The following is a 19,993-nucleotide window of genomic DNA, read 5'->3' as shown; positions in this document are numbered from 1 at the left end:
AAGGGGGACCAGACTTGGCAGGGCCAACAGGGTGCAATGAGGATTACTTTGCTTCTCAGCCACTGCACTTTCTTTAAAAGCTGAGGAATCAGGGGAAAAGGAAGAAAAGCATAAAGCAGTCCCGGGGGCCAATTGTGTATAAGAGCATCCCTTGGGGACTCCCCCGAGGATGGATTAGCGTGAAGTAGCTGCTGGATTTGTGGTTCATGGGAGATACAAATAGATCGCAGGAAGGCTGACCCAATGACGAAAAACTTTCGTCACTACCATGGAATTGAGAGACCACTTGTGAGGCAGGAGAATGCATCTGCTCAGTTTATCTGCAATCACGTTTGAATTCCTGGAAATGTGCATTGCTATCATAAAGCGGTTGGAGGCTATCCCCCACTGCCATACTCTCATGGCTTCCCGACATAACAGGTAGGATCTGGTTCCTCCATGTTTGTTGATGTACCAGATGACCGACATGTTATCTGATTGATAGCAATTGTCCCCGATGGAAGAGCAGATTGGAAAGCTTGCAACGCCAGAAGCACTGCCCTCAGTTCTAGGACACTGATATGCAAATTGGCCTCTAAGGGGGACCAAGTGCCTTGGACTGTCTTTCCCTCAATATACCCTCCACCCCATCAGGGATACGTCTGTGATTACTAGGCCTTGGGTTGAGGGGTTCAAAAGGGGCGACTCCATAACTCCTCTTCTAGCTTCATCCACCAATTCAAACCCTGCTTGCAAAGGTTTGTTATGTGGACTGGGTGAGACATGGGGTGAGTTAATGGAGACCATTGTGATGCTAGGGGCCACTGAAGCAACCTCATGTGGAGTCTCGCCAGGGGAACTGTCGCTGCCACTGACTCTAGCAGTTGAAAGACTAAGCAAGCTGGAGCTATGTCTTGAGAGAGTATCGCTTGGAGCCGAGACCTTAGTCTTTGTAATCTGTGATGAGGTAAAGCGACAAGACAGGATCTCATGCTGAATATTGCTCCAATGAATTCTAAGATTTGAGTGGATACCAGTTTTGACTTCTCTTTGTTTATTGAGATACCCAAGAGCCCTGCCAGTTTTAGGGTGTACTGTAAGGTGTGAAGCAGTAGATGTTTGGTGGGGGCAGTAAGGAGCCAATCATCTAAATATGGAAATACCTGGAATCCTTGCAGTCTCAATTGAGCTGTTACTACTGCCATACATTTGGTGAACACTCTGGGGGCTGTGGTGAGACCAAAGGGCAGTGCTCGAAATTGGTAATGACTGGCTCCCAGCCAGAAGTTGAGATATCTTTTGGAGCGTTTGTCTATTTTTATGTGGTAACACGCATCCTGAAGATCTACTGAGCACATCCAATAGTCTTTCTTCAGAAAAGAATGTATAGACTGAACCATGACCATCCAGAATTTTGTTTGTTGAACAAACTTGTTTACAACACTGAGGTCTAGGACTGGCCTCCAGTCCCCTGTCTTTTTTGGAACTACAAAGAATCTTGAGTAAAATCTGGATCCTACTTGGTCTGGTGGGACTGTTTTGATGATTTTTTTTTCAAGTAGCTTTAGAATTTCTTGTGCTGCGTCCCTCTGACTGGGTGGAACATCGGGGATTTGCCCCTGTGGCCTTGAGTAAAGATTGAAGGGGATGTGGTAGCCTCTAGTAGTAACCGTCTGCACCCAGGAAGCTGCTGTTATTGAATGCCAGGTTAAGTGGTGCAGAGAAAATCGTCCCCCAACTGCTTCCAGAAGCAAGCAATTGGGCCGCTTTTCAGAAGCACTGACAGGGCTGCCCAGAGAAGGAATCCCTGATGCCCTGGTTATGCAGGGCCCCTCTGCCATGAGAGGGGCATCTTCCTCATGAGTTCCCCCCTCTGCCTCGAGGGGGGGAATTTGCCACGTGTGTCACAAAAAGGCCCTTGGGACTTCCTGAACTTTTCTGATTCCTGGTATAGGATTGCTGAGGAATGGAAAAACGTACGCCTACAGCAGATAGGGTCTTTCCATCCTTCTCACACCTGGCTAATGTGTCTTTAACTTTTGGGCCAAACAGAGAAGAAGCATCAATGGGAGCATTGACAAAGTAAGACTTGAAGGGGCCCGCGAAGCCACACAACCGCATCCAGGCATGATGTCTCATGACAACGCCTGCACCTGCTGCTCTGGCCACCCCTTTGGTTGTATGTGCAATCAACTGCATGGATGAGTTAGAGATGAATTCTAGGGTGGCAAGCTGGGAGGCAACCTTGTCACGTACTTTGTCCGACAATACTCCTACTAAGGTTGCTGAGAGTTCTGTGATCAGGTACCTTTGAAGACGGTAAAATGTGCCAAATAATTCAGTGACCGTAAGGCAATGGTCGTTGAAGCATAAACCAGCTTCCCTAATCTGTCCAATGTCCGAGACTCTTGGTTTGATGGCTGGACAGTGGGACTCTCCTCTATGAGTTCTTTTTTTGTGGCCGCCGCACTGCCAAAGCCATTGACCAGTGGGGATGATCCTCGGGGGGTTGTCAGGTCTCCAGGGGATTGGCTCAACAGTGTCAGGGGCCTTCCAAGCACGCTGCACAATGAGCTTGACTAACTCATCTGCAGGTGGGGTCACCCAGGAAGTAGAGGGTCGAGCACAGAAAGCCTGCAAGAATACAGATTCCACTGAGGAAGGGTTGGTGGGCTTCCACTCACCCCTCTGTTTTAAGATCTCTAGTACGTCTCCAAAAGAGACATCTTCAGTGGGCAACCGTGGTGACCCTTCCCCTTCGTCGTAATCCATATCTTCAGTGAGAGATTCCTCTGATGAATCAACATGCTTCCTCTTGCATGATATCTTATAGGGTGGCTCAGCGGGGGGGGGGGGGTGTCTGAAGAGGACTCCAAAGAGAGAGCACCTTGCTGCTCCCATGCCCGTTGCCCCAGTGTAGTAGACTGTGTAGACTGACACAGCTGTGATTCACAGGACACACACACACACACACATATATATATATATATATATATATATATATATATATATATATATATGGGTCCCCTTCAAAACATCTAAAACCCATAAAATCTAATTTCATAGCATTGAGACCAGAACATCTAAAACCCAAAACATCTAAAACACAAAGTACAGTTGTGTACACTTACCATAAATGTAGATGTTCGAGTGTATTCACTGTTGCAGTCATTACAATTGGGTTATCCTGATGGCAGGCTACCCTCAGTTGGCCTGAATTCCAAAGTCTAGGTCCGGCATTGGTTGCTGTCGCCTCTTCCCTAACGTCAGCGCTCCAGGGGTATAAAAGATGCATCCAATGCCATTTTCTTCAGTTTTTCTTGCCCCAGATGTCAGGTGCCCCCAAAAGGGTAGGCTAAAAATATGTCAATAAAACATGCATGCACCAAAGTATATATTTTGCCTTCATCTACAAGCAAATACACCACATAGGTTTTATAGAATAGAGAAGTACAGATAAGTTCCAGCAAAGAAATAGGGGATGGCGGGTGGGTAACCTGGACTCAACAGTGAATACACTTGAACATCTACATTTATGGTAAGTGTACATAACTGTACTATGTTCTTCGTGTTTCACTGTTGCAGTCATTACAATTGGGTTGAATCCCACAGCTAAGTTTGGGAGGCTGGAGCTAAATAGCATAAGGAGCGGCTATTAGGCCCTGCAGAACTGCAGTGGCAAAGCCTGCCCTGGATTTAGAGTAGAGTGGTAAGTGATAGAGCTTTGTGAAGGTGTGCACTGAACTCCAAGTAGCAGCCTCTAAAATGTCTTTGGTTGGTACTCCCCTAAAGAAGGCTGCTGAAGTGGCTGCTGCTCTGGATGAATGTGGCCTAATGCCCTTAGGTACTGGCTTGCCATGTTGTGAATAGCAGAAACGAATGCAGTGGCCTATCCACTTTGAATTAGTCTGCTTTGAGATAGCCTTTCCTTGTGATGCTGCAGCATATGCCACTAGTAATTGCTCTGTCTTTCTGAAAGCTTTGGTTCTGTTCAAATAGAAGCGTAGCTGTCTGTGTATGTCCAAAGAATGCAGAATTCTCTCCCCCTTATTCTGTGGCTTTGGACATATATATATACATATACATATACATATATATATATATATATATATATATATATATATATATATATATATGTGTGTGTGTGTGTGTGTGTGTGTATATATATATATATATATATATATATATATATATATATATATATATATACACACACACACACACACACATATATATATATATATATATATATATACATACATATGTGTGTGTGTGTGTGTATATATATATATATATATATATATACATATATAGATATATATATATATATATATATATATATATATATATATATATATATATATATATATATATATATATATATATATATATATATAAAATAAGGAAAGAAAGACAGCACTCTGACACTAATGCAAACTATATATCTATATACGCCACTAAGAATAACAAGGAGTTTAAGAAAGAGAATTAGCAAAAATCTCAAAAAATAGTAAAAAAAAAAATAACACTTAGCTTGAGAGCAGGCCTGACATGTCTTGAAACTCTACGCAGCAAACGAGATCCGAAGGGAAGGGAAGAGAGGCACTATGGGTAACGTTAGCTCTAGAGTTTCTGGCTGGTGCAAGCTTGTTATATTGGCAGAGTCGGTTCCGAGGACAGAACCGAAACCCAACCATCAAGAATGAATAAAGACTGATAACATCAGATCTATGCTTGTCATCAACAAAAAGTAGATGAAAAGTCTTTAAACAAGGTTATTTTCTGGAAGCCAAAGTATAATCATGGCCTAATTTGTTAGGTTCATGGGATCATACTAGGCTAAAGACCACCATTGTCTTTATAAGCTTAGCTGTGCAACCCAACCCAGTTTTGTCTGCCGAGTACCATGGATGCCTATAGGGTGGGGTATGGTAGTAAAGAGGTAACTAAGGGTTATGTGGGGGGTATGTTACTTGGGGAATTATTTACTTCCTGTGAACTTCTGTCCATCAGAGACACAGGGACCAGGGCAAGGATAAATTTGTTATCTTCATCCAGTGATCCAAGCTTTGTCTGAATAGGGTCAGGGATGGTTTCTGCTTCAAATGGACGAGGAGCATATTTCATAGTACGAGGATCCTTTGAGAGACATATTGGTCTCTCCAGCATGTTCTATTTACACTGCAGGCAAAGTTCAGCTCCTTGGATCTAATGTTTCTGGTGCTGTCTGTTTTGCAGATGTGCAAGAGACCCATCAGAACTGGATCTGAGGATGCCTTATATGACCGGCATAGATCTTCTCTCAGTAACTTGTAGGAGAGTGAGTACAGAGATAGGTCCATAAGGAGATCTGTGTAGGACAGGGTCTTCATACCCTGGATTCTCCTGGTGAGGAATCTTTGAGTGTGTTCCAACTTTTGCAAGTGCCTGGTTAGGAATATGCCAAATGATGGAACTAATAAGGGCTATGTAGAGTGGTACTATAACTCCCTTTGACCAGGAAGCCATACATTTGCTTATGAGTTTGGCGACAGAATGATTTTCTTACTACCTGGCTATGAGTTGGTCGAAGGCCAGATTACTGTCACCATATGTTCCCAGATCCCTAACTACTAGGTCAATTCTCAAGGGTGTTTTATCATTTGAGTAAATAGCTTCAGTGGACGATTTCTCAAAGGGCCCTATAATGCAGTTCTTCACATTCAGTTTTAATCCGTGGCTTTTGCACCAGTCATTTGTTTGTGTCAGACTCTTTTGTAGGATGCTGCTGTCAGGGAGGGGATCTATGACAGCTCCCAATTTACAGTCATCTATAAACTTGGTGAGCCAGAGGCCTTTGACTTTAGTCTTGGCTTCCGAGAAGTAGAGCGGGCCCAACATGGAGCCCTGGGGTACTTCACTGGTGACCAGTCTCCTAGTGGAGGTGGTCTCACTGAATCATTTTTTCCTCAAAATTTTTTTTTATTTTTCAAATACATTTGAATGGATTCCATAGTATTTATAGGTCTCACTGATTCTGACTTCTTCAGGCCTCTCTGTGAGCCAGCCAGCAAGCAATTCAGCAGGTTATGTAAAGGATTTATGTGAAGTTCTGAGCGTTTGACAATAATACCTGAGTGGGGTACTGTACTGGATGCCTTGACTAGGAAAAGGTAGGCGGTATACACAATTTGCTCCCATTCATAGCCTTAGTGACCCTCTCAAAGATGTCTACCAGGTTGAACAAGCAAGACCTTCCCTTAAAGCCAAACTGGAATGAGTATTAGTTTGTCTATGTCCTTGTTGATCATTGCCATGATAATTTGTTTCATGGATTTACATATTAAGAGTTGTCAGACTGATGGATCTGTAGTTCCTGGGGTCAGCTGATAGTCCACCCTTATGAAGAGGGATAACCATTGTAGCCCTCCAGTCACCTGTCACGTAACCTGTTTTGAGGCTGTATGTGAGGAATGCCACAAGTGGCCGTGCTCCGTCATGTTTCAGGCTATTTAGGAGGTAACAAGGGATATTATCAGGGCCCACTGAAACAGTGTTTTTGGCCTTATCCAGCACAGCCAGGACCTGTTCCCTGTTGATAATTGGGAGGATATGCTAGAAGCGATTTTATTGGGGGTACTGGGGATGAAGTTCGAGTTAAATTTATCAGCCGGTAGATTCACTGTGCCATCCTGGTCAGTGAAGGCTGTGCCATTTACAACTAGCTCTGCAAAGTGCTGAGTATTGTCTTTAAGATTTCTGACACAGCATAATGAGTTATGGGTGAGACAAAAAATATAGAGGTAACAAAGAATTACCCTTGAATATCCCTGTTTGAATTTTTATCTCTGTAATAATAATTTGTCCTATGTCATAACTGCTAAGTGGCTTGCCACCGTTTCATGGTAGCTAAAATGTAATTAATTCATCGATACAAGATGTATCTTATAAGTGTCTCTTTCTTTGTCCATGAATGTGGGATGCTGCCAAATGCCTTTTTTGTAATCTATCCAAGCCATACTTAGATTCTTCCCATTTTTACAATTCTCTATTACAGTTTTATTTAGCAACAACTGATCCTTTTTTTATATAACTTTCGTTTGTTACTCTCGCATTCTATAACTGAGGTTTTTTTCTAAATGACTATAAACTCTGTCAGTATCAGTTCCAGTACATAGTTTGTATATCACTGAAAATCAAGTTATTGGTCTACAGTGTTTAGGATGGCTTGCAGGTTCACTCATAAGGAGGAGTATTGTTTTTCCTGTTCCTAACCAAGTTGGTGTCAGTTCAGGAAATGCAGATCTAGCCAATTATCTAATTTGAGAATCAAACCCTGCATCATGTGTCTATAAGGTTAACACCTTAACCATTATGCCAACCCCAGCCCCTTAAAGCACAGTCAGAGGTCTCGATGAGATTTGAACTCATGACCTCTGAATTACAAGACCAGTGTTCTAACCCTTGAGCTACAATGTGAAACTAATGCAATGACTGCAATATACCACCAAATCTCCACAAACACCAGTTGACTGAGGTCATATTTGAACACTATACCTGTCCAGATATGCTAGCTGGATTCCATACAATGTAAGACTAGCTCCACATTAGAAGCACAAGCAAAAGCCTTGATAAGATTTGAACTCACAACTCCTGGTTTACAAGACTAGTTCTCTAACTACTGAGCTACAAAGCCACACATCTTTGTGTAAAGATGCGAACACTTTTAGCCAAAAGTTAGGTACTGCATTTTGACCTGGAGTTTTCCAACCGAGAGTTTTCTTACCTTTGTTTTAATTTCTCTGGCCATTACTTCATCCCATTTCTTATCATCTACATTAGAACTCCTTGCGGTTTCTTTCAACTTCAGCATTAGGCATCTTTATTATGTTCCAGAGGGTCTTCATAAGCATTTCTCCAAAATGTGTCTATTTTTTTTTCTTTTTTGATGGTGTTTCTATTCCTTTTGCCTTGTTTCCATGTTTACTATAAAACCTTTTCCAATGAATTGCTTATTTTGTACTTCTCCTTTATATTTATCTGCATATCTTCTAAGTTTTTCTGCCTGTGCTGATATTTTTAGTTTATTTGCAATACTGTATGACAGATCCCGGTCTGTTTTAATACTGTGTGTTTCTTTTCCCATGACTATCTTTCTAAGTATTTTTGATGACAGCCTCTTGCCAATGTGGCTCTACTCATGCCAGAAAAGTCCAAAGAACAGAGCACTTAGCCAGTTAACAAATGCAAATACATATATAAATAAAAGAAATGAAGCTGCCTTAACCTCAACCCAACTAAAATTTAAGATAATGTTGATGCATGCCACTCTGCAGGTTCATAGGTATATACTAGGCTAACGACAACTAGGGCCCTTATAAGCCTAGCTGTGCAACCCAAATATGACCCACACATTTGACTTATATAGGGGATGATTTACTGACTGCCTCTGTCCATCAGAGACACAGGCATCAGACCAGGAGTGAAATTCTGATTACCCACCCATTGGTCCAAATTGATCTTAAACAGAGTTAGGGAGGAACTCTGCTTTACATGGATGGTGAACCTGCCCCAGAAAATGGGAATTCTCTGAGAAACATATCTGTCTCTCCAACATGTCCTATTTATGTGGCAAGCAAAATTTAGGTTTTTTGCTATAATAGTTCTGATGCTGTTTGTTTTGTGGATTTGCAAAAGGTTCATTAAAACAGGGCCCAGAGATGCTGTTTGTATGTCAGACAAAGATCACTTCTCAGAAGTCTGTATGATACCAAGTAAAGAGACAGGGTCTTGAGGCAATCAGCATATGGCATTATGTTTACTCTCTTTTTTCCTTTGTAAGGAACCTTTCAGGACGTTCCAGTTGCTGCATGTGTCTGGTCAGATACATATGAAAGGGGGCATTATACTCTATGATGGGTCTGATGAGGGCCAAGTACAGTGGTACGATGACCTGCCTGGACCTAGACACCATTCACACAGAAAGATTTTCTTACTACCTTGGACACAAGTTTGTCAAAGGCTAGGTTACTGTCTACATAAGTTTCCAGATCCCTGACTAGTGAATCAACTTTTAGGGGTGTTTTACTGAAGAAGTTGTTACCCAGGGTGACTGACTTCCCAAAAGGTACTATATAATGCATTTCTTGGTACTGAGTTTTAAGCCATGGCTTTGCCACCATCCATTTGTCTGTGTTAGAACTTACTGAAGGGTGTTCTCATCTTGGGGAGATTCAATGACTGCTTCCAGTTTGCAATCATTTGCAAACTTGGTCAAAATAAGATCTTTGACAATGGGTTCAACCTCAGAGAAGTAGATGCCAAATGGGAGCAGGGCCAGCACGGATTTAGACACGGATACAAACTCTGGCGAACACAGTGCCCTGAGGAACTTTACAGGTGACCAACCTCTTTGTATTTGTAGCCTCATTAATCCTAACCTCTTGGTTCCTATCTATGAGCCAGCTAGCATGTTATAAAGGGGTTTATGCTTAGTTCTGTAACTTTACTTTTCAATCCCCAAGTGCAGTATTGTATCAAATGCTGTATCCTAATCTAGGTAGGATGTATGCACCTCCATCCACTCATCCATTGCCTTATTGACCATTTCAAAGAAATCCACCAAGTTCACTAAGCATGATCTTCCTTTGACAAAGCCCAACTGGGATGGATCCAGTGTTGCAGGTCTCTTATGTCCTTGTTGATAAGTTCTATGATAATTCTTTCCATGGCTTTGTAAATAAGACTAGACAGACTAATGGGTCTGTAGTCTGTTGTATGACCGTCACAGTCCTCCATTCCCATGGCACAAAGCCTGTTTTAAGACTACAGTTAGAGTGACTCCAGGGGTCTTGCTAAGATGTATTTTAAACTGTTCAGCTGGCATCTCAGGATGTTCTCGGGGCCCACTGAGGTTGTGTTCTTTGCTTTAGCAAGTGCAGCCAGTACATTCTCCCTAGTTACAGTTGTAGGGGTTATGTTTGAGGGTATCTCTTGGGGGATGGTTGGGAGTGATACAGGGGGGTAAAGTTGTAAGTTCATCTGTCCGCTAACAGGTTTGCTATATTGCCAGGCTCAGTGAATGTGGCACCATTAACCACCAGTTCAACATTGCTAGATGCTGCCCTTGATGTTTCTGACATAGCTGAAGAAGGCCTTGTGGTTCTCTTTCAGCTAGGAGGCTACCTTAACCTCAACGTTGGCTTTGTTTGAACTAATTAGCCCTCTTAGTTGCCTACTTAGTTTGATGAAAGAGTTTTTATCTTTATAGGAATTACCCTTCCCGATATTTTCTTTTCCTTTTGTTGTGTATACTGTTTAAGTTCGTATGTCACCAGGATAGTATTTTTCTGGGGTTAGTTCTGATCTTACTTCTGGTAGGTACAAGCAGCCTCTATGGAGTCACGGACAAGGTTGCACAGAGTTTGTGAGAGCAATTCAGCATAGGCTGCTACGCTCTCGAGGTTTGAAGGAGCATTGATTTTTGACAAACCACTTAATAAAGGTAGTCTGCCTTGGAATATGTCCTAACCTTTACTGGTTTTACTGGGGTTACTGAGTTTATTTTGATTTCAAAGGAGACAACTTTATGGTAGGACCTTACTAGGGAAGATGAGACATGGGGGGGTATGGGGTCAGTGTCTTCCCATATTTGTAAGTACATGGTCCAGTATGTTGGAGCCTCTAGTAGGCATATACAAAATTTGGCAGAGAGTGGTTTTATTTATAAAGTCCAGGAATCTCTCTGCTACTAGATTTGAGAACACATAGGATTCCCAGTCTATAGAGGGGTAATTAAAGTCTCCCATGAGGAGACTGTTAGGTTGGATAGTAAGTGTCTCCAATATGGCCAAGTACACACTGTCAGCTTATTGGGACATGGAGGGTGACCTATAACTGGGTAGGATATGGTACTGGATTTTGTCTATGGTGATCTGCATGTGAAGGACCAGATAATCATCCTGTTTGACCTAGAAATATGCTTGTTATTGATGTACATTGAGTCATCTTCAGCCCTTGTCTGTGCAGATACTGGTCTAAAAATGTGACAGGAACTACAATCTTACACTACCTGGGTACTCTCTGACACTTTAAATCATGTATTGGTAACTGCACAGATGAGTGAGGAAGGTTTGGAGAGAATGTATTTTTTTTTATTTAGGCTCTTGGCAATGAGCAGTAACACCCTGAAGTTCAGCTGAGTTGATTTTGCTATGTTGGAAAGTTTGTCAAGTTGTCATTACCTAAAAAGGCACCATGGGGTAGATAAAGTTCTAGCTAGTAATGAAAGCCTACAGGGGACAGGTGCAGAACATCCTTGGCAAAGCAATATGGCCTGTTAACAATGTCCTCCCACGCTGACAAATACTGGATCCCCTTAGAATGACACCAGAAAGACTGCCAATTGTTCAAATCAATCTTCTTTTGCTCATATTGTGGCATCAGCCTTGGTGATGGTAAGTTGCTCAATCTCAGGCTCATACCAACCTGTGATGCATAGTCTGAGAGCTCTATAATGTCTCTCTTCATATAGTCCAGGGAGGTGTGTCTCAAGTTATTTGCACCTACACAGACTGTGATGAAATCATACTGGTACCTTGGTTTTAACAACTTCAATACGTGCATGATTTGGCAGATGCTAGCTTCAGATAAGCAAATAACTGTTGTCTCTTCCTTGTTCAGCCTGGTTAGAGGGGGATCAGTATGTCTTACAATGGAATTCCCTATGACGAGAGTCCTGGGAAGTGTGTTTGCTTGTCTCAGGGGCTTAGTATCTGAGGCTCCACTGAGAGTGACTGTATGTGTGGAGTACCTTTGGGCTTGCTGAGGCACACATTTCCTAAAAGGCGGTCTAGGTGATATTTGCTGTTTAGGAAGACTGCTTTTAGGTGCCTCAGCATATGTTAGTCAATGTGTGTGCTGTGTGCTATGTGACGTGGGTGTTGTGTGAGTAGTTTCAACAGTGTGATGTATGCTTGTATGCAAGAGTTTAGACTCCTGTATCATTATGTAAGTACAGCTCACTCATACTGTGTCTATATCTTAATGGATTAAGTGGTTATTGATAAAGATGGTTATTGCTACATTGTCTCAAGATGCCCATATCCATGAAGATGGCTACAAAGAAGTTAAAAAATGCATATCCATGCTGCCCAGTCCTTTGTTTGGTGAGTTACAATGGGGTGGTATACTGGGGTTAGAAAGCTGTTAAGGGTGCTCTGTTGGTGCAGACTAACAAGGGTGCTTTACTGGGGCAGATTATGCTAAACAGTACTACAGTCTACTAACTTTAATGTCTATTCAATACTGAATTCTACTAAATCTACAGTTATTGCCACTTGATGCCCATCTAGCTGCTCTAAGCTTGTTGGCAAGCAAGTTACTTGCTCTACATTTACTACTTTACAGGATATGGTTTTAAACTTTCAACCCCCCCCCCAACTGCTCTTATCTTTCTTTGTCACAGCTGGCTGGACTTTGTGCTCTTCTTGCATTATTTGGGTGTTATGACTGATAACTGTTGACACTAAAGGACCAGCTGTCATGCCAGGAGTTGTTAAACCATCAGATTTGTATCTAAAGAATACTTCCTGGCTTAAGCATTTCATTCAATACTTGGACTTTGCCACAGTAATACATGAACAAGTGTCTTCCCACATGGAGTGCTGTATTGCATTTTATCTAAGGCTTATTTTCCTGCTAGGATTTATTACCCTTGACATGTGGGACCCACAATGGATACTGTTTGTAGCAAGAGAATATGTTTTTTAAGATCCTAGTTCTTATCGCTCTTGCTTTATCTGGTTTAGGTCATGTCTACTTACAGGAACTATAGCCTGTCCACATGGCTCAAATCATCAGGGGAAGTGCCGTTCACAGTTTCAAGTACAACAATCAGATTCTATTATTAAATGCTCAACTTCTCTGTCCTTTTTCTTCCTATTTATTGTCCCTGCTATGAATAAACGACAACACAGCATTTAAAATATTTTAAATTGACTGTTTCTCCCCACTAGAACAATACCTTACTGTACTCTGGTAGTTTCACTTTCAAAAAACTTATAACCTGCCCTGGAAAAGTCTCCAATTCATTGATGTCATCAAGGCCACTGAATACCGGTAATTTTCTGGCCAATTCCCTCCCCAAATTGACATTACCATGACCATCCTAAAAAAAACTCATGCTGTGATGTGTCAGCTCCCTGGTCCTTTCCCTACCTATAAAGAAAGTAAAGGCGAGAACAAGGAAACAGTATATGTCAAGTCTCCTGTTGTGAGCTGTCAATCACAGCAGGTAAAAGCTCAAATTACCCTTAGCACTTTGACAACTAAGGAAGTTAAGTGTGAAGGGGGATGGGAGATGAGTCACAGTAATACAATTCGGGCTTCACAAAAAATAAAACTGCAGTTTACCCATTCTAAAAAGAAGAAGCAGTAAAAAGTACTTTGAAAGTCTGTTCTGTGGCATTTGCACTGTTTGTGTTTTAAGTAGTCATTGAACGGCATGAAATGTTACTTAAAACTGACAGAATGATAGCAGTGTATGCATGTAAAGTCCATGCAGTGACAGGAGCTTTAGGAAGAGAGAGGCCTGCATGATGTAACTTTTTACAGACAATCACTGCATTGTGGGAAAACCTAGAGGCAGACTAAACAATCAGAATTATTTCAAGATGCCAGACCCCACGTGGTCAGACTCAGAAATTACATATAAAAATATTTAAAAACCTATAAATAGTCCCAGAGTGCTGTTAAAATGTAGGAAACACCAAACCATGGTGAAATAAACATGTTTTGAGTCTGTGGGTGCAGATCTCCTTTAAGGACCCTGTTCAAACTTTGTTAGGCACTCTTTTTGCCTACCTTGCACTGTTCCTATGAAATCAACTACCTTTAAAGATGCAGTAATATAAGACTGAAGCCTCATTCTCAAGGTTCATCATGTATCATTTATACAGGACAGTGTATCTAAATCCACTGAGTCATTATGTTAGCATATATATATTAATTATGAATCTGTACTATTTATTTCCACGGTAGTGGTGCTGCGGTAGCATTGTCGCCTCACAGCAAGACGTTGTCCTGTTCGATTCTCAGCTAGAGCGTCTTCTGTGTGGAGGCATGTGTGAATGGGCATGCCTTCGTTGACGGTTGTGTGTCAGGGCTGGTAACTCGGCATGTAAAAATCCACCACCAAACATTTGTGGACCGGAGTTCCGCTGTAGCGACCCCTAGCCGAAAGACACAACTACTATTTATTTACACAATTTTTTTCTATTCAGAACATTTTAACTTTTGTTTTAATCATATTATTTGCTTTTTTATTGCACATTTTAAATTATCTCAAAAATAAGTAGCTAAATGAAGATAAAAAGTTACAAAATATTAATCTTATAGGTCTAAATTATGGTGTCTGAACTATCAATGCACAACTCAGTTATATAATGGGATTTCATAGACACTATACGAGATGATGTTCCTATTCAAAAATCATCTTTTGGAATAGCCTGCGTAAGAACAATGCATCTGCTAATAATGCATAAAGAGCATTCTGTAAATTTGTGTCTTTCGGCTTTTCCCGGTTAGGGGTCGCCACAGCGGAACTCCGGTCCGCAAATGATTGGCAGTAGATTTTTTATTTACGTGCCGAGTTTGCCAGCCCTGACGCACAACCTTCAATGAAGGTACGCCCATTCACGCATGTCTCCACACAGAAGACGCTCTAGCTGAGAATCGAATGGCACAATATCTTGCTGTGAGGTGACAAAGCTACCGCAGCACCACCACCGCAAATATGGTACAAAAATCATGAACCTAGGTAAACATTTTGAAGAAACATTCACCAAATTAAACAAGGTTATAACCTTTCACAGTTACAAATGTTTCAGGACAAAACTTTCAGAATGTTCATTTTAGACTAACCCAATGCTCTAACACCATAACTAGTGGTATATATTCAGGATAGACAAATGTAGGACTCCCAACTTCAAACATCTACTTTATTTTTTCTTTACATCAAATCAAAGTAGACAGAGAGAGACCTGACTATAGCCCATGTTCTGCAAATTCAACCTACTTAAGTGTACTAATTCCAAACTCGCACAACAGTGGAAGAAAAAAAAACACATGAAAAAGCAGAACACACTAGGAGCATGAACTATGATCCTGCAGTGTAACTGCTGCAGTCAGAAAAACAAAGTCTGGGAAAACAGTATCAGGACATGGACTCAGAATAACAGCATCTGAACAGTTAGCACTTAACCACTTGTAAAGTAACCATGGTGGAGGAGGACTTTGTGTTATTCCGAATCTGCAAAGCAGTTTTATTAGCAGTCATTAAGAATGCCAATAAAACTGCCATACTGACTGATGTCAATGCAACCTATCCAACATCATCACGACTGGCACTGCCAAAATCACAAGGCCAGCTTATCTTTTTGATGCTGGACTAAATGCAACATCCAGCAAGCTGTCACTGACATTGACCTAATGCAGCCAAGTCAGCAAAACTGAGCCTTGAATTCAATATGGCTGTGCATTCTCTTCTTCCTTCTAGAAGAACAATAAATTAAAAGGAAAAAACACCCTGACAGGGAGGAACCTGCCTGATGCCAAGAAGGGTATCAAGCATGGACAAGAACCCTTGCCCAAACAGCTCACTTCTACCACAGGCAGAGATGTTAGCAGAAGACTACGAAGGTCAAACTCCAAGGAAGAGATGAATGCAGGCAGACCATATGACGCAGACCTATGGCCATGCCTGCTGCCCTCACTAAGGTATCCACCACAGGTAATAAATACTTGACATGGTAGGGCTGCACTAGAATGGGAATCTCCATGGTGAAGGTGAGATCCGCACTGATCCCAGACTCCGAGAATCACACAGCTGCCAAAGCTTCCTCTACCAAGTGTGCCTGGGATATGGACAGGTAAAACATACAGCTAAGGCCCTAAGGTTCCAACATGACAAAGAAATATACCTTCTTGTCTATCCTGCCAATCTCTGGCATCATCCTGTCTACCAGTTAAGTTGGAAGGAGTGCAGCCTCATTAAACTCTGAATGCCCACTGTACCTTGGGGTGTTGTTAGAAGGTTTGACTTCAATCTGCAGGAGAGCGATACAAGGCTTTAGCCCTCTTGGGAAAGCAGCACAATGAGGATGCCTCCAAGCTTCAATGACAACATTAACAAAGGCTGACTGCAGACAAAAGAACAAGACAAACTGTTAATGACTCACCCTAAAACCAGCCTGAGCCTAGGAACAAACAAACATGATTTTGTACCAAATAACATTCTTGATGGAGACTTCATGCAACATGAGGTGACAGAACCTGAAACTTCATCCTTCTCAAATCGTTCCCTTGTGGAGCCAAGCAAGGAGGGTGACAGACGTCCACTGGCTTTAGGGTCTCAACTGTTCCAAGACTACTATGAATACACAATCAGGACATGTAGGGAGTCTGAATGGGTTTGATCCACATATGAGGAAACCAGACCAAGGGCTAGTATTCAACATCGATCCTTAGTGATGAAGCTCTACACTCACATCGTTAGATCCCAAGAAGACCTGAACATGTGCCTGATCTCTTGTGTTTGAGACATGGACTCTGGTGTGGACTCGCTCTGTGGCTCCTCCATCAGTACAAAGCCAAACATTTCAGATGGGTTGGCTCCTCCATCAGTAAAATGCCAAACATTTCAGATGGGCTACGAGACATTCTAGAATAGGAAGCTTCAGCAGCAGATATCACAGATCAGCTACCAAGAGACTCCAAGGGCCTTTCTGGAATCAAACTGGATAAACACAGAATCAAGCCGAATAGGCAGGGGAAACATGGTGTTAAAATCTCTGGGCACACTCGTATAGGATGGGAGTCTGGGTGCACCCTTCTGTGGATTTTAGTTACGTTGTAGAAAACAGATGACCAGAGCAAACTCAAAAGCCTACTTCTCTGGGATGATCTCTGTCTCTATAATATTTAAGAGCTGCATCTCTAGCTCTAAGAGATGTAAGCACCAGACAGTCCACCAAGTAACATCTCAAGTAAAACTATAATTCACCTACCTGTCGAATGCGGAAAGTGACACTCCCACCGATCCCCTCAAGGAGCATCCTTCTGCCACTCTTATCAAATTTGGAAATGTAATCAGAAAAAAATCCAAACTGCATGAGAATGCAGGTACTTTGTACTGGCAATACAAGGACTGAGATTCAAACTGTGGAAATGGTAAAAAAGAACAAGCAAGCCCAGGGACAAGCACACTTACATAGTTGATAGAAACATCACTGTATGCATCACCACAAGCACACATCCATCAACACGTCCAGGGATTTATGGAAAAAAGATAATAAAGGCTGACTGGTGGAGATGACAACCCCAATCATAAGACCCATTAAGGAGAGTCCACAGTAGTATATATTCCTATTTGTTGGTACATGGTATGGGTGAGACTACACAAATGAAACAGGAGATACTTATCAGTAATGAATGAAATTTTAATCTCAGTCTGAGAGCGGATGCTGCAATTCAGTTATATTAAGAAAGACACTTTACTTCAGTAAAAAAAATAAAACTTGCAAGTTAGTTAGGAATATAAGAAGGGAGAGTTAAACATTAAAAAAATAAAAAGTCTTGCTACAGACAGACAGACTGTAGAAGTGTTTGTAAAAGAGAGTTTTTATTTAATAAGAAAAGTTAGAGTTGGGTTTCAGAAACACTACTAAGAAGGATGATGTAGGCCCTCTGGGATGAACAAATTAAACTCCAAACAATTTCACTAAAAAGGGGACAGACATCTGCACTGGGACTGTTAGTGACAGGATGTTACGAAGCAAGCAAATCTCAAAGGCTTCAATTAGCTCAGAAAAATAACAATAACACTTCAATAAAACAGCAAAGAAATTTCAAGCAGTAGTCAGACTGCATCCTTCTGGGACAAATATGCATCTACAAAGATGCTTACTTCAAGCCTGTATCAATTAGCAAATACAGGCAAGGCTGTTCAGCTTATACAAGTCAATAAAGCAAAACTTTCATGTAAACATGCACACATCTGAATTCAGTAGTATCTCTTACCTTAAAAAGGCCCTTCAACATGATATCAATAATTTTGTATTGCTGGTTGACATCATTAAGCTCGATTAGGTTTCTCAAAGCATTCATTTGATCCTTACGTTTAGTCTCAAACAACTTTTTATCTAGCACAGATATGTGTCAAGGAAAATAAAATCAAAACCATTTTTATCACCCAATCCTTTTCTCCCTGAAAATTGCATACTAAACAAAAAGTGCAAAAACAAAGCAACCAGTGTCTGCTTGTATTATGCATTCTTGTTACTATATATGGTTATTTTAAAAATATAAAGGAGGAACCATAAAATTACTTTACTAAAATAACAGCAGATGTTTAAGCAATGCAGCCGGTTATCTTAATTCTGGGCTTACAGACTGCTACAAGTTGGAAGCCCAAGAATTGTCACTGGGGCTCAAAGTTTAGTTTGCTGCTCTCAGTCCAAGTCAGAGGTAGTGCACTTTGAGAATTACATTCTCTTTAACCAGCAAAACAGAACTACTGCCCATAGACACTGCCATGGCATAAATATACAATGGCAGTTTTGCAACAGAAAAAATAGGAACTGGGATCTTCTGAAAATCCAAAGCTCTTTTAAGTTATGATGGAACAGCATGTCCAAGCTTCAGTAAAACTAATCAGTTACCAACATTTTTGGAGATAATATACTCTGCTTTGCTTATGTACATACACCTGCAAACAAAATTTGTGTAGAATAACCTCAGAGAACAATCAGATACGACTATTTCATTTTTTCTTTTCTTGAGGCTAAAGCAAAACGATTTTTCTGTTTTTCTAGACGCCCATAATCTTGGCATGCTGAAGAAATTGTATTAGCAACAGTAAGCCCCCCCCCCCCAATCAGTATGACCATCTAATCTTCCTTGTTCGTAATGACTGATTTGTTTCCTCTGTATTACTAAGTACAGATTCCTGCATCATCTCCTTTTGGCTGCTGCACAAACTTTAAAAGCACTGAAGCGTGTTCAATAGCAATGCTGGCAATGTAAAAATGACAGGCTGTGTGACAAAAGCATGTTGTTATAGAAACTATTACAGTGCTCTCTCTTTTAAAACAGTAAAATGATAAAATAACTGTTTCTGTCAAAACATTAGGATCATGTCTTGACAAAAACATAAGCATACCTGCCATATGTATAATGTAGGAACATTCTATTCAATAAACTACAAATTACTTCTCTAATATTTCATAAAACAATTACACTGAGCCTCACACCAAAAAACTAGGATTGAAAATAGCTAAAAATTGTTTCCCACTTTTTGCTCCTTACTGACTTTCAATTGTGAACCCTCTGAAGCCCTTGCCAATGATCCACAATTGTGGAAGCCATCGGAAGTGGGGCCATTAGAGTTAAGAATTCTTCCTTTTGTACACCTTAAGCTCTGTACATGCATAGAAACAATCCATGGGTATAGAGTGCACTGGGTGTCAGTGCTACACCATCCTCACATTTTTAAGGGGATGAAGTCAGCAGAACTGCCCCACTCATCCACAGGTTGTTCCTAGACAGGCTCATTTCTATCAAGCCACATTTCTCCAGGGTCACTGGAAAAACTAGCCAAGTCTTCAAAGAGGAGAAAGAGGTGATAATGTGAGGTACTGCCAGCTAAACCAGAAGAAGTAAGGCAGTGGATGTGTAACATGTCAACATAGTTAACTGAAGTTTTGTAAACAATTATGTCATTTGTGTATTAAACTGATTTGTACAGATGCTTATGATGGAAAATGTACTTGTAAAGCTGCTTGTGTTAAAAATGTACCAACAATGGGTCCTGCTGGACAGAAAAGAAATACACCTGTAGGTCAGACTGTACTGTAACTGCTGAAATGAATATATTGTAACAGAGGATACTGGAAGAGAAGAGGTTAATCACGGCCTCAGTTCAGATAAATTTGAAAAATGGTCTTAAATTAAATCACCTGGTTTAGGCCATAAAGAT

At 41.1% G+C, this 19,993-nt stretch overlaps 1 protein-coding gene across 3 annotated transcripts in view; it reads right to left on the bottom strand.

The window, feature by feature from the left end:
- CCDC134 (coiled-coil domain containing 134) overlaps positions 1-19,993 on the bottom strand; it is a 1,075,626-nt gene that overhangs the window by 549,402 nt on the left and 506,231 nt on the right. For all 3 annotated transcript variants that reach the window (XM_044068206.1, XM_044068214.1, XM_044068222.1), the window contains one exon: positions 18,037-18,158. In XM_044068206.1, coding sequence (XP_043924141.1) covers positions 18,037-18,158 — 122 coding nt within the window. The remainder of the gene's footprint in view (positions 1-18,036; positions 18,159-19,993) is intronic.

Source organism: Protopterus annectens, chromosome 1.part0 (assembly GCF_019279795.1).
Source record: "Protopterus annectens isolate FY-2018-M chromosome 1.part0, PAN1.0, whole genome shotgun sequence".
In the NCBI taxonomy this organism is placed as follows: Eukaryota; Metazoa; Chordata; order Ceratodontiformes; family Protopteridae; genus Protopterus; species Protopterus annectens.
Note: the sequence above shows the minus strand (reverse complement) of the source record. Positions and strands in the feature narration are given on the sequence as shown.